The 14,666-nt window shown below is 37.6% G+C and overlaps 4 protein-coding genes across 5 annotated transcripts; 3 read left to right on the top strand and 1 right to left on the bottom strand.

The window, feature by feature from the left end:
* Positions 1–568: 568 nt before the first annotated feature.
* Positions 569–3,052, top strand: LOC118278439 (uncharacterized). The gene is made up of 2 exons (XM_035597623.2): positions 569–701; positions 1,521–3,052. The coding sequence occupies exons 1-2, from the start codon at positions 569–571 to the stop codon at positions 3,050–3,052; spliced, it is 1,665 nt and encodes a 554-aa protein (XP_035453516.2).
* A 2,017-nt stretch (positions 3,053–5,069) lies between these two features.
* On the bottom strand, positions 5,070–7,108 carry LOC118279043 (uncharacterized). Of its 2 annotated transcripts, none has more exons than XM_050703822.1 (3): positions 6,852–7,108; positions 5,711–5,788; positions 5,070–5,274 (listed from the first exon to the last, which is right to left on the bottom strand). In XM_050703822.1, the coding sequence occupies exons 1-3, from the start codon at positions 7,003–7,005 to the stop codon at positions 5,147–5,149; spliced, it is 360 nt and encodes a 119-aa protein (XP_050559779.1). In that variant the 5' UTR covers positions 7,006–7,108; the 3' UTR covers positions 5,070–5,146. The 2 variants fall into 2 exon arrangements, with proteins under 2 accessions (XP_050559779.1, XP_050559780.1); XM_050703823.1 differs by lacking the exon at positions 6,852–7,108 and adding an exon at positions 6,447–6,532.
* A 686-nt stretch (positions 7,109–7,794) lies between these two features.
* On the top strand, positions 7,795–10,163 carry LOC118279042 (peroxynitrite isomerase THAP4-like). The gene is made up of 2 exons (XM_035598568.2): positions 7,795–8,090; positions 8,811–10,163. Exons 1-2 carry the CDS (start codon positions 7,937–7,939, stop codon positions 9,161–9,163), a joined length of 507 nt encoding a protein of 168 aa, XP_035454461.2. The 5' UTR covers positions 7,795–7,936; the 3' UTR covers positions 9,164–10,163.
* Positions 10,164–11,019: 856 nt separating this feature from the next.
* On the top strand, positions 11,020–13,918 carry LOC118279041 (peroxynitrite isomerase THAP4-like). The gene is made up of 2 exons (XM_035598567.2): positions 11,020–11,231; positions 12,518–13,918. Exons 1-2 carry the CDS (start codon positions 11,099–11,101, stop codon positions 12,877–12,879), a joined length of 495 nt encoding a protein of 164 aa, XP_035454460.2. The 5' UTR covers positions 11,020–11,098; the 3' UTR covers positions 12,880–13,918.
* The last annotated feature ends 748 nt before the right edge of the window (positions 13,919–14,666 follow it).

Raw genomic sequence — 14,666 nt, 5'->3', positions numbered from 1 at the left:
GCACTATGATTCTGCAGGACTGTTAATCTGTCAAAGATAAATTATCAAACGTAAATAGACATTGGAAATGTCAAAATTTCAGAATAAATAAACCAACCAACCAAAATGCCTAAACCACAAAATTAAACCGTGAAAAATTATGAGTAAAAGAAAACTTAAAATAAAAGTCATGGTTTAATTTAATTCCGAAATATTTCTTCCATGCCAGGGTACAGAAAGCATTCATCATCAAAATGCCATGCTAAGTCAAGATTGATTTTAAGGAGCATTCCGATAAAAGACATATCACATACCAGAAACATTTATTCACACGGTCATCACGGAACACGGAATCATCTCGAATCTGTGCCAAGTTCCTATAGCCGAGGACGCCAGGGGTGTAGTGCAAACGGAAAGTGCGCTTTACGTCAACATTATAGAAGAACACACATTTCAGAACATATTAATCACCGGCCGAACTCACACGGACACAGACACGGGCACGGACATTGCAACGTAGACTTCTCAAACAGTTTAGAACCCGATGATAGTATAGAACAGTGGGATGTAGCTGAGCCATGGGAACTAAATGAAACATGCCAAGCAAAAGAATTATGGGAACAAAGTGCACCGTGCAAAGATACAGAACAGTGGGAACAAAGTGGGCCGTGCCAACCGACAGAACCGTGGGGACGAAGTGGACCCTACAAACCACAAGGACAGTGGGGACGAACAGACCATTCCAACCTAACAAAACCTTGGGGAAGAACCGAACCATCCAATACGACCAGGCCATGGGAAAGAACAGAATCTTACAAACTAAAAGACCCATGGCAACAAGCAGAACCATGCAAACAGCCACAATTATGTGCACGAACCGAACCATGCAAACGAGAAACATACAGACAAACAAAACCATGGGAACACATAGAGCCAAGTGAACGAACTGGGTGGCAACAAACTGAATCATACGATCTAATTGAACCGTCTGAACCGACAATATTATGGGAACGGCCAGCACCGTGTCTGAGTAGAGAACAATCAGAATCGTGGCAACGTGAACCATGCGAACCAAGATACCCATGCGAACAAGTACCCACAGGCGACAGAACTAAACCATGCCAGCTCACAGAGCAGTCCCAAAGACCAGAGCCATACGGGCCAAGAATACAATACGAAAGACCATATGCAAACGCAGCAATAGATCGATACCCACAACAAGGGCTCGGGGTACCTTACACATACGAACGAACCAGACCCGAACAATATCAACAAGGACAATATAATCGACAGGAAACAGGAGTTTTGTATCAAAGAACGTACCCAGGAGACGAAATTCGACCGTGCAAGCCAACGGAACCATGTGACCGATATACAAAAGATCAAATGAACCCATGTGCCCCAACAAAACCACAACCGACGAGAGAACAAGTTAACCCTTATGCTCAACCAGACTCATTTCAACCAAGACGACAATTTGAGCAAACATATGCAAGAGAAGACATAAACCGTAGTACTCAACCATTACAATGTGAACCAAGGCTGCCTTGCGATCCAGCATATGCCAGGAAAGAAAAAAGTCCCAGTTCTCGACCATTACTCTGTGAACCAAGGTTGCCGTGCGATCCAGTCTATGCTAAAGAAGAAAGAAGTGCCAGTGCTCGACCACAACCATATGAACCTCGACTGCCATACGATCGACCATCTGCCAGAGAAGAGAGAAGTCCCAGTGCTCGACCACAACCATATGAACCTCGACTGCCATACGATCGACCATCTGCCAGAGAAGAGAGAAGTCCCAGTGCTCGCCCAGTCCCATGTGAACCCAGATTACCATGTGATCCACCATATGCAAGACCAGAAACAAATCCCAGAAATCGACCACAACCATGTGAACCTAGACTGCCATGCGATCCACCATATGCTAGAGCAGAAAAAAGTCCTGGTGCTCGACCATTACCTTGTGAACCAAGGCTACCCTGCGATCCGCCATATGCAAGACCAGAAACAAATCCCAGAAATCAACCACAACCTTGTGAACCTCGACTGCCATGTGATCCACCATATGCAAGACCAGAAACAAATCCCAGAAATCGACCACAACCATGCGAACCTAGACTGCCATGCGATCCACCATATGCAAGACCAGAAACAAATCCCAGAAACCGACCACAGCCATGCGAACCTCGATTCCCATGCGATCCACCATATGCTAGAGCAGAAACAAATCCCAGAAACCGACCACAACCATGCGAACCAAGATTACCATGTGATCCACCATATGCAAGACCAGAAACAAATCCCAGAAATCAACCACAACCTTGTGAACCTCGACTGCCATGTGATCCACCATATGCAAGACCAGAAACAAATCCCAGAAATCGACCACAACCATGTGAACCAAGACTGCCATGCGACCCACCATATGCAAGACCTGAAACAAATCCTAGAAACCGTCCACAGCCATGCGAACCTAGACTCCCATGCGATCCGCCATATGCAAGACCTGAAACAAATCCTAGAAACCGTCCACAGCCATGCGAACCTCGATTCCCATGCGAACCAGCATATGCAAGACCAGAAACAAATCCCAGAAACCGACCACAACCATGCGAACCAAGATTACCATGTGATCCACCATATGCAAGACCAGAAACAAATCCCAGAAATCGACCACAACCATGCGAACCTAGACTGCCATGCGATCCAGCATATGCTAGAGAAGAAAGAAGTCCCAGTGCTCGCCCAATGCCATGTCAACCTAGATTCCCATGCGAACCACCATATGCAAGACCAGAAACAAATCCCAGAAATCGACCACAACCATGCGAACCTAGACGGCCATGCGATCAATCATATGCTAGAGAAGAAAGAAGTCCTAGCGCTCGACCACTACCATGCGAACCTAGATTCCCATGCGAACCAGCATATGCAAGAGAAGAAATTAGTCCTAGAGCTCGCCCAGTACCATGTGAACCTATGCTGCCATGCGATCCAACATATGCAAGTGAACAAGGAAACACGTGTGACCGACAACAATGTCAACAATTTGGATCAAATGGAATGGAAATGACAACAATGAATAATAATATACAATACTGCCAACCTGACAAGGCACCGAAATTGGTGTTCGTAAGACAACCGCAAGCACAGGAGCCCTCAGCTTCGAATAAACTCATCCTTACATACAAATATCCTCCGCAAAATACGCAGCAGGGAAGTATGAGGCAACCACCCGACAAAATTCTAGTATATTATAAACGACCCTGTGAAGGGAGGTGTAATGACAAATTGAACACTGCTGCAAACCCAGCGACAACTAGAACACATATAAGTGCCAGCAGACTAAAACCAACGAGCCAGACACAAGCCATGCCTACCAATGCCGGATGCTCAACAGAAACGTGTAGAGATATGAGTTTCAGGACTGTGTGCCCTCATTCGCCCAAGTTACAACCTACGCGCTCACATGCTCTTACAGCTAAACCGTCGAGAACAATAGCTAACGCAGAAAATCAAAAACTTTCAGGAAAATTAAACAGAGGCCCTCCAGTCAAATGTATTTGCGCCAGTGAGGTGATAAAATTAAATAAAAAGGAATCGAAAAAGTTAGAAAAGAAAGAATCAAAGAAAGATAAATCAAAGTGTAAAGTCCAGTGTGCTTGTGATACCGATAAGAAGACGGTACAAAAATCAGATTCAAAAACTTCCCAGAAATTAGACAAATCAAAATCTAAAAATGATTGTGCTTGCGATGATGATAAAAAATCTGATTCAAAAAAAGACAAATCAAAATCTAAAACTGATTGTGCTTGCGATGATGATAAAAAATCAGATTCAAAAAAAGACAAATCAAAATCTAAAAATGATTGTGCTTGCGATGATGATAAAAAAACAGATTCAAAAAAAGACAAATCAAAATCAAAAAACGATTGTGCTTGCGATGAGGATAACAAAATAAAAGAACGCAGATCAGAAACAAGATTTGTCGAAAATAAACAGAAATTGGCTAGATCAAAATCTGCAGATAACTGCGTTTGTGATCCAGAAACAAAGTTTGTTGAAGATCAAGAACCTAAAGTGGTTAAAAACACTGTGAGAACTGAAGAAGGCAATTGCGGAAATGAATTGTGTGACGCTAACGCTTGCATCTGCCACTTACCACCGGCCTATGATCAGTACCTCGGTTGTACTGGGCGTATAAGCGGAAATTGCTATTGTGGCAAAAATAACTAACACAGGAGTTGTATAGGATAACAAATGTAAATAGCTGATTTCCCATATAAATGCATTTTCATTGAACTGAATACAAACTGTAAATAAAGTTATTGATGATGTTTCCTTTACATTACTTGGAAAATATTATTCTTAAATGGAATTTTATTGTGTACAGTGCATGCAAGACAATAGGGTTATCTCCATATAAAACTGTATAACTATTCATAAATGTGAGACATGTATCGACAACCTAGTATTTTTAAAACAATAAGTTCATGTCTTCACATAAGAAAGCAAGCAAGTGTGAGGCCCAATTACCCTCCTTCCCGATCTTCCCAATCCACTATTCCCCAACAAACCTTAAATTCCTAACCCACAAAAGGCCGGTAACGCCTCTGGTGATTCGGATGTTCATGGGCGGTGGCGATTGCTTACCATCAGGTGATTCGTCTGCTCGTTTACCGGCTTACACCATTAAAAAAAATAGCCATGCTTCGGAGTCGGAGCTATCGGAGTGATACCACGGCCTCACAAAAGACCGGCATGAAATAACGCCTGTGTTGTAAGCAGCCGTGTGAATACCTAATCCGTATCCAAGGGACTCAATCCACCTATCCTCTATCCCCAAATCCCCAAACTCTAAAACTCATTAAAGGCTGGGAACGCACTTATAACTCCTCAGGTGTTGCAAACCTGTAGATGTCCTTTGCTGCCGCTTGCTTACCACCAGGTAATTCGTCTGTTCACCGAACTATTCCATAAAAAATATACTATATTTACCAATTTTTTCAACTGGTAACATTGCTATCTAATGTCAAATCTGGAGACGCTTTATTTTGGCGGTAAAATTATGTTAAAATAATACGAATAAATCTTAAATAAAATGTTTTATTAAATAATACTTATACTTCAGACTTGTTCATAGATCGAGGATTCCATTATTTCGTAGCTATTTTTTCTTTGCCTTCTTGGGGGGCACGATTAATGTGACTTTCTTTTTTTTGACTGTGGGTCCTGGGTCGTTCAGAAATTCTTCTAGATGACGAGACTTGTATTTAGTTTTTGGATTACTGAGGGCTGTAAAAATATAAAAGAGAATCTTAATCGTGATAGTCGAAGAGGCGATTGGCCAACTGATCATATAATAATCATCGTCACGCCTTTTATCCCCGAAGGGATAGGCAGAGATGCACATTATGGCACATAATGCCGCTGTACAATGTACATCCACTTTTCACAATTGATGTTATAAGTCCCGTGTAATAAGTGGTGAGCTTATTGCCATATACCGGACACATTTACAAACTCCGTGCTACTAGAAATTTTCGAACAACCAAGAAAACCCAGTACAACTTTGGCCGACCTGGGAATCGAACCCGAGACCCCATGTCCGGCAGTCGCACAGTTGCACTTGCGACGGACCACGAGGCAGTCAGGATATCGCAACAGCGTACTACACAATCGTAAAAATTTAAACTAATTATTTAAAAAATTTAATCATTAAAATATGTACCTGATTTGGGCATATTACAAATAGGTTTACTTGGAACATTGTGAGGCGGCGACGAATTCGAATTCTTTGCCACTTTTACTAAAAAAATAAAATAAAGTAAATTATAGTAACAAAATATAAATGTCTACCCTGCCTAAGTATCTCCGATCCGGAGCTGCGGACTACCTAGCGGGTTTACCGGGGCTCCGGCACGAAAAGCAGGAGTAGGAACGGGGTGGTTTTTAGTCAGTAAGTGTCTGACACTCCCTCTCGCCTCGCACAAGGCGGGAGAAGTCATTGGATGATTTTCTCCCTCAAAAAAAAACATAATATTTCATAGCTTATAAAGCCTATCCTAGTTGATTCTGAATGACATTTATACATATTATTAACACAAACGAGCAGACGGATCACCTGATGGTAAAATCGCCGCCGTTCTAGACAGAAACACTGATAAGCGCGTTACAATCGCGTTAAACTCTTTTGGGGCCCGCCTTTTGACTCGAATATGCATATATGTTTGAAACTGACCGCAAATCTTCTCGCAATTGAGCCTTTAAAGGTTTCATCATTAAATTAATGGGGTCCATTTTACTATCGTTTATAAACCCGTATTGTGTCATGTCAATCGATGCGGTTTGTTTATAACAAATCTTTTGTATGAAATCCTTAGTTTTAGCCGACATTGCGCCATTATGTTTCCTCTGTGTTTTATCCTTTCTTTTTACAGGACTTTTTATTAACGATGCAAACTCACATTCTGCCTCGGAAACCGCGTGTGATTTCATTTTATAGTTTTTATTTAGGTTTATATTTTTATAATGAGACGGATTGTCATTTTGAAGTTTTCAATTTTGTTTATAAATTACTTACAAGAAATAAAAACGTTAATAAGTAATAAATAAATATGTTCAACTTATTTAAACTTAAAATTAAAATAAATAACAAAAATCTCTCCAATAAAAAAATAAATAAAATAAATACAGCATAAAATACATTTTGAAACAACTAAAAGGAATACGCAGCAGTTGCAACTATTAAAATAGAATTACATTAAAATTATCGAAACAACTTATCAACAACGGTCTAGTAGTTTCTGATAAGCGCGTTCAAGCAAACAAATTCTTTTCTACTCTAATATTCATATATGTGTGAAACTGACCGCAAATCTTCTCCAATTGAGCTTTTAAAGGCTTCATCATTAAATTAATGGGGTCCATTTTACTATCGTTTATAAACCCGTATTGTGTCATGTCAATCGATGCGGTTTGTTTATAACAAATCTTTTGTATGAAATCCTTAGTTTTAGCTGACATTGCGCCACAATGTTTCCTCTGTGTTTTATCCTTTTTTTTACAGGACTTTTTATTAACGATGCAAACTCACATTCTGCCTCGGATACCGCGTGTGATTTCATTTTATATTTTTATTTAGGTTTATATTTTTATAATCACACGCCTTGTCATTTTGAAGTTTTTAATATTGTTTAGAAATTACTTACAAGAAATACGTTACATAATATAATTACGGATCATACTCCCCAAAGGGGTTGGTAGAGATGCACAACAGAGAATGATTTAAAATAACGTCCCTTTTTCCAGTTTTGTTACTGGTCCCTCTCCCATTAGGCAAAATTTCAGATTTTGTAGTAGGCACTCTATTTCTGTACTCATTATTCATTGTTCTACGTTATAAGTACCTACTAAAGAAATAGAGAAAAAGCCGTCTGACTTTTGTCCGACCCGGAATTGAACCCAATACGCCTTGTTCGGTAATCGCGTTGTCTTTTCTTATTTCTTACACGAATGACTTGATTGATTGATAGACTTGACTTCTATTCATGTTATAGAAGAAATTATAATATGTATGTATGTATGTGTTATTCTAAGTATATGTATCTATACTTAAGCAACTTTAGTTTCGACAATTTTATTTATGAATGTGGTGAAGGTTCCGAAGGGAATCGAACCCGCAATTATGCAGCTACCGTTTGCGTAGCCACCCACGGCGAGAACTTACCGGCGTTGACAACTTACTAGTACCAACTTACGACAACCCACATTTAAAATGTAGGTAGATAATGTAGGTAGCTAGAAAAAGTTACAAAAATTCACTAAAAATGTAATTACACCCCTTATACATTTTTACCGTCAATATTATGACAGTTTTGTTTGACATAAACTCAAAGTTTGCCCGCTATTCAGTTTACCGCTCAAAAAGTTTAAAAATAAATTGTGTTCTACGAGAATGCCTGTTAAGCCGGCTAAGCAGGATTGCCATGAATGTTTGGATCCCATAGCCTGGCTGCTCGGCCGGTGGGTCACCGAAGACGGTCATGGATCGTACCCTTACACGCCAAGCTTTTATTTCCATGAAGAATTAGAATTTATTTATAGTGAAGGTATGTAGGCTAAAATTTTTTGGACGACGTGAAAAGAATATAATTAATTCATATTGTGTTGTTTGTATTGATGTTTATTTAAACACAGATTTCTTAATGTTAAGAGATAAATAAAAAATATGAAGGTACTTAAAATAAACATATTCGCGTCTTGTGTTTGTATAGTTTACAATTAATATTTTTATTTAAAAAACATCGCCCCTAAGATGACACATTGACTAAAATTATAGTTAATATTTTTTTATTTAATCTGCTACATTTATTATGGTAAGCAATCTTATAAAATCAGATATCAAATAGGTATCTAATTAAATTAAATTAAACGACTGTATGAATCATGAAAAAATGTCTCCCAAGATGGTGAACAAGTAACAAATTCAGTACCTAATCTAATTCAGCTTTGCATCATAACAACCTTTATTCAAAACTAGCTTCTGCCAACGGCTTTACTTATATTCCTGTAGGATGTAAAGTATCCTGTGTTAATTCAGACCATAATCTACCTCTGATTCAAACTTCATCCTGATCCCTTCAGCCATTTTGTTGATATTGAATTACAATCATACACACATCTGATGGTCAGAGAGCCATGCTTTGGCATGAATGGGCCAGCTCAACCAGTAGTGTTACCGCAGCCTCACAGAAAATCGATTGGTGTTGTGTTAATTTTTCACAAACAATACAAGCTTTCGCATTTATAATAATTATTAAAAATTCCAGATGAACCGTTACTTGACTTTATGGCAACAGCGAAGCATTCTAATAGATCACTCTCGCTCTACGAGAGAGGCTATTTCCACATGCCCAACCCAAGAAGAGTGCAACTAATAGGCACCCATAACAACGGCTACACAGCCTCCGAAGCTGGCAGGTACAGAGCAAGCATAAAACAAATAAAATTGAAATCTGTTACAATAACAGCAAAGCCCGATGTCCTTCGACCATACGTGTTAAAGACTAGAAGAATTTTCAAACTATTATCACCAAATACTTTAGAATATAAGCGTTATGTACAGACAGAAATAACTCCTATGACGCTATATGTAAGAGGGATTTATAAAAAAGTTGAATAACTTTCATAGGTTTTGTAAGATGCGTTCGAAACTATCTTATATTTCAAGACTGTTAAAGTCTAATTTTGATTGTTTTATATTTTTATAAACTGTGATATTTAGGGTTTTATGTATTGAGTATACATATATGTACAAATATAGATTGCTCAAATAAGTATAGGCACATTGTATTAAGTTGACTCAGCGGGATTCTGTGGAGCGGGTAAAAACTGAAAGACTGATAGAAAATAATATAATTACCAAATATCTCTGTGTTAATAGAAATAGTACTTTATAAGGTAAATAAGAAAGCTGTTTATTTAATCTATTAGTTATAATAATAATAATAATGTATTAATTTACAAGACTGACTTGACCATATATTTTAATTAATTACATATCTTAAGTTTAACAATGTAGTCAAAATAAAAATGTAAGCAAGATCATGATCGCAGTGGCTGGGCAACCGGCTGCCGCGCAACGCGTAGCAACTCTTTGTGTGATCCACAAATTGTTGTTTCGGGTCTGGGTGTCATGCGTATGTGAACTTGTATGTTTGTAAACGCACCCCCGACACAGGAGACAATCCTAGTGTAGGGCGTTTTTTTTTAAAGAAAGAAAAAATCAACCTGCTTTAATTTCTCATTTCCTTCATTGATTATCGACCTTGTTACGACAGTAAAATAAAGTCTAAATTTCAATGAAGAGATTTGACAGAAAAGATCAGGTTGATCTAACGTACTTTAGTTCCCGCCCAAGATTTAAAAAAAACATCTTCCCGCCATTTTCCCAAGTTTCATGTCTTTCATTCTTCTTTATCAGACGTCATTCTATAACGCACTCTTTTCTCACACATTCCATCCAATTTTTTCTTTGGTCATTCTCTTTCCATACGAAAATATCCATATAAAAATTAATTTTAAATATTTATACATATTTTAAACTGTACATATTTGAAATTATTTTTTAACACAATGTTCATCCGTATCCAAGAGAGACTAATTTATTTTGAAAACTGTTTATAATAAAAAGTTGTTAAACCTAGTCAAATTCAATAGTTATTTATTATGTAGAAATTATTAAAGAATAATAGTTTTATATTCATATCAATACCTAGTTATTATGTAGAAATTATTAAAAAACAAAGTTTTATGTATATTTTTTATGAGTTTGTGTTATGGTGTCATATTTTTTGTATGGTTAAATGAATTTAAGTCAACTTATTTTTCTTTTTTAAAAATCATATTTTTTTTAATATTTTGTGTTACGTTGTATTTGTGCTTCTGCCGACTCCTTGACGTATGAAAAGGGATGACTTTATTCATGTACCTGTAAGAATATTAAGTCTTTGTTTTGTATAATGTATTGTTTCAAATAATACTATAATGAAATAAGTCAATTGTATAGTGATTATACGTATTGAGGCAATCGCTCATTATTATATTTTATTTTTATAGATACTTTTATGGTTTTTACATACAAGAAACTGGTATTATATTTTGTAATAAATTAATATGATATTCTGATATTATTAATGGCAGTTTTTTTTTTACTACTAAAGCCCGTAATTCATCCGATCAACTTAAAATCTGTTGATTTCTGATATCTCATCTGATACTGGTGGTGTGTGGTGCAATGTGTCGCTGGTACTGTGTGTTCGCTGGCACGTTTGTCGTTGTACTGACGGTCAGACTTCTCAGTATACATTGCATAGTCTATCGCCAGACTCTCTTTATTTACTAAAAATCATCACAAAATATAACTGAAACCACAGTAAGACAAGCTGTCCAAACATGCATGATCCCGCACAAAAAAAAATACTGCCATAATGTCTATGGCCTTGAATATTGTCAAGCTCACAGGTGTTAATGACATCTGTCAAGTGTCATCCATTATTTGCCTTGTTACCGGCTATCGTACTTTACCGCACAAAAAGGATTTCCTATAATAATTAAAATGTCGAATTTACACGAAGCGTTGAAGCCCATATCTTGGCTGGCGGGAACCTGGACTACTGAAGAAGGAGAGGGCTCATACCCAAACATACCGAGTTTCCAATATGAAGAGGAGTTGGAATTTGTTTGCATCGGTGCGTATCAGGAATGTTATGTTTTCACTTTATTTAAAAGTCGAAGTTTCAAAGATTATGACTTTACCATACATTTACGAAGTATTTTATTTCCATTATACTATGTTTTTGATAAGTTTTTGCAACTCTTAAAGACGGATGAAAAGTTACGTGTACCTACGTTTTCAGTTAGTTACAAAAAAATGTACACTTACGTAAACACAGATTTGCATTGTAGTATTTGCACAGTTGGTTTAGTTCATAAATTTTGTGACTAATTAACAATGTGGTGACGGCAGAATAGCATACAGTATTGTCTTGTCACTACCAGATAAATTCATCCGCTGTCCACAAGTGACGCAAGACTTTGTAAGGACCAACTAAGGGAATACATATTTTAACAGAAATTAAGCATTAGCAATCTCCATCCGCCTATCAAGCATGGATAACAAAATCCTGTTTTGTAGATTAGGCCGACATAGTTCAGCAAAAGGATTCTAATGAAAATCTGTCATTGCTTAAATGTTTTTAAAGGAGGGAGATTATCCAATGCCTTCTCTTCTCCTGGTTAAGGTGAGGCGAGAGGGAGTGTCAGACTCTTATTGACTAAAAACAATGGGTTGTTTAAGGAACAAACCTACTCCTGCTTTTTGAGCTGGAGCCCCGGTAACCCACTAGGTTGTCTGCAAATACATTTTTCTCTCTAGATGAAGTGGCATGTAGAATTTTTAAGTACCATAATTTCTCTATGACAATTTTATGTATGACAATAAGGTACTGAATACATATATTAAATAATAGGAAGTGAGCTTATTGTCATATCTAATTATCAATAGGCATAAAGAACAATAGGTACAAATAAATAAAATATTTACAAGAGTCATGGTTTGCATATTCAAGTCAAGTCAAAGAATTTATTGTGTTTAGCTATGCAGCGTGACTAACAGTGGAATAACTACTGTGTCACAAGTCATCAATGGGGCACTTTGAATGGGGCCCCTTCCCATTGGGGGCAATGGGAAGGGGCCCCATTCAAAGTTTTTCATCCGAACTTCCTAATTACGCAATGTCACGCCTTTTATTCCCGAAGTGCTAGGCAAAGATGCTTGCACACTTGCAGTTTTGGGTACATGAGAAGGGTAAACATTGAACGCAATAACGCGTGTGGAACAGTAACTTGGGCACTGTAAAAATGTGCAGGGCAGTGAACGCATAAGCTACATTTTATCTAACAGAAATATAGGTTTAACCGCTGACATAAGCTAATAAAAATACACTTGCTAACAATATAACTTGTACAATTTCAGGGCAACCGATGTTCAACTACCTATCTACATCAAAACACCTAGAAAAGAAGACACCAATGCATCAAGAAAGAGGTTTCTTGCGCATCAAACCTGGAACGAACGAGCTGGCTTTCATTGTCAGCCACAATATGGGCCTCACATCGTTGGAGGAGGGCAAATATCTTGACGAAACAAAACAAATCACTATGGAAACGGTCGGATTGACTCGTATGTCGTTCTCTAAGCCGCCATTTGTTAAGAAAATGAAGAGAACCTTCACACTATTGAGCCCGGATACTCTTGAAGTTATTTTGTATATGGAGACGGATACGACTCCGATGACTCAGCATTTGAAAGCGGTTTATAAGAAGGTGGAAAAATAAGTTATGGGAATAGAGAGCTTGGTATGAGTTTGTTTAAGGTTGTTCTGTATCGAAAGGAGATCGCATGCGGAACTCTGATTGGTTGGTTCATTGAAGCCGGCAAATCAGACAAACTCGTACTAAGCCATTTTCAAAAGACATCTAAAGGCTAATGATAATTTTCTATACTTTTTGTATGATTCTGAAGTTTTTGAGCTGTAATTTGTTATAATACGGTACCCTTAGTATGATTGGTTGGTTTATTCGAGCCGGCCAATCAAAGCGCCGAACTCGCTCTCGTTACCGTTTCTTTAAATGTAAAGCTAACTCATACTAAGGGTAGGTACAGGTCTCTTTTTTCGTCTTATTTATTGCTAAATATTATACGAAATAACATAAGAGTGAAAAATTGTTATGTATGTACTTTTGCATTTATATGTTAAGTTGGGATGGTCCTATACCACAACATAATATGCCTTTTTTAATGGTGCAGTTTATCTTTTAATATTATTATTCTAAGTGAAATGTAGTGAGATTTTTTATAATACTTTGTTTATTTTGTCTAAATTATTTATGGCTGTATTCCGAGATATTTCATGATTACTTAAACTATTCCTAAGTTACGATTTTGTTCCGAAGACAATTGCTAAGGACTGGGTTAAGTAACCACTAAATTACTCTGAATACGGCGTTTTAAGGTAAGCGTCCACAGGCCCGCATCGTACGCATTCCGTATGACGTCATCGGTACGCATCGCATGTAGGCATTGCTGATGATGCGGTCCGTACGATGCGGATCTGTGGACGCAGTTGTATGAGTTTCTATACAAGACAAACTAAAATCCGTTGCGTGCGATGCGTACGGTGCGGGCCTGTGGACACGTACCTTTATTCCACTAGGCGTCAATGTGAATTAACTACAAATACGTAATATCTATACTCGAATAAGTGTAAAAGTATAGCTCCTTAGTTTCTTTTAAGTTTATACATATTTGTTGTTCTTTTCTGCTTTTAAGCATTTGTTATTTTGTTTCTTATTATTAAAGTTATTTCTTCTGATATATTTGTAGTTTTATTTTGTCCTGAACTTAAATCACGTTTAGAATTTTAGGAAGTACCTAAATAAGCAGACGTGTCCCTTGACGCAAGTATTCAGAATGCAAGCGTTACTGTGTTCTGATTGGTTAGTTCATTAAAGCTAGCCTATCAGAGCGCCGAAGCGGTAACGTTACATTCTAGTTAAACGTAAAACTAACTTACTAAACGCTTCGTGCCGCCCATAGACACCTGCAACACCAGAGGTGATGAGTACGTTGGCAGCCTTTTGGGGTGGTATTATTGGAAAAAAATATTTTGTCAAAAACAGAGTACAAATCAAGCTCCCTTTAATTAGTTTGTTATCACAGTACTAATATTCTACCACTGGCCACTAGTTTAGTGTGGAGGTCTCTCCTTCTCGGAAAATGAGCATCGCATCCCGCGACCCGCAGGAAAACAGTGCTCATTGCCCCCTACTAATTATTAATTTATAGCTCTCCTCCTTCCTCTTCTGCTGACTTCTTGAGTATTGATACTGTTTGTGTGTTGTTCTGAATTTTGCGTGGATCTAGATTGAATGCCACTGGCCACTAGTTATGTTAAAAGTTCCATATATGTAATATGTAGAATACTAGTAGGTATATCATAACTGCTATGAAAAACTACGTACATACTAAAAGGATTTTCTACTGAATAGCATCTAAAAAACAGCTACCAAATAAAGTAACAATAATAAAATTGCTGGCCCAGCGGACTTCGTACTACCGTAAA

This window comes from Spodoptera frugiperda, chromosome 24 (genome assembly GCF_023101765.2).
Source record: "Spodoptera frugiperda isolate SF20-4 chromosome 24, AGI-APGP_CSIRO_Sfru_2.0, whole genome shotgun sequence".
Lineage (NCBI taxonomy): Eukaryota > Metazoa > Arthropoda > Insecta > Lepidoptera > Noctuidae > Spodoptera > Spodoptera frugiperda.
Note: the sequence above shows the minus strand (reverse complement) of the source record. Positions and strands in the feature narration are given on the sequence as shown.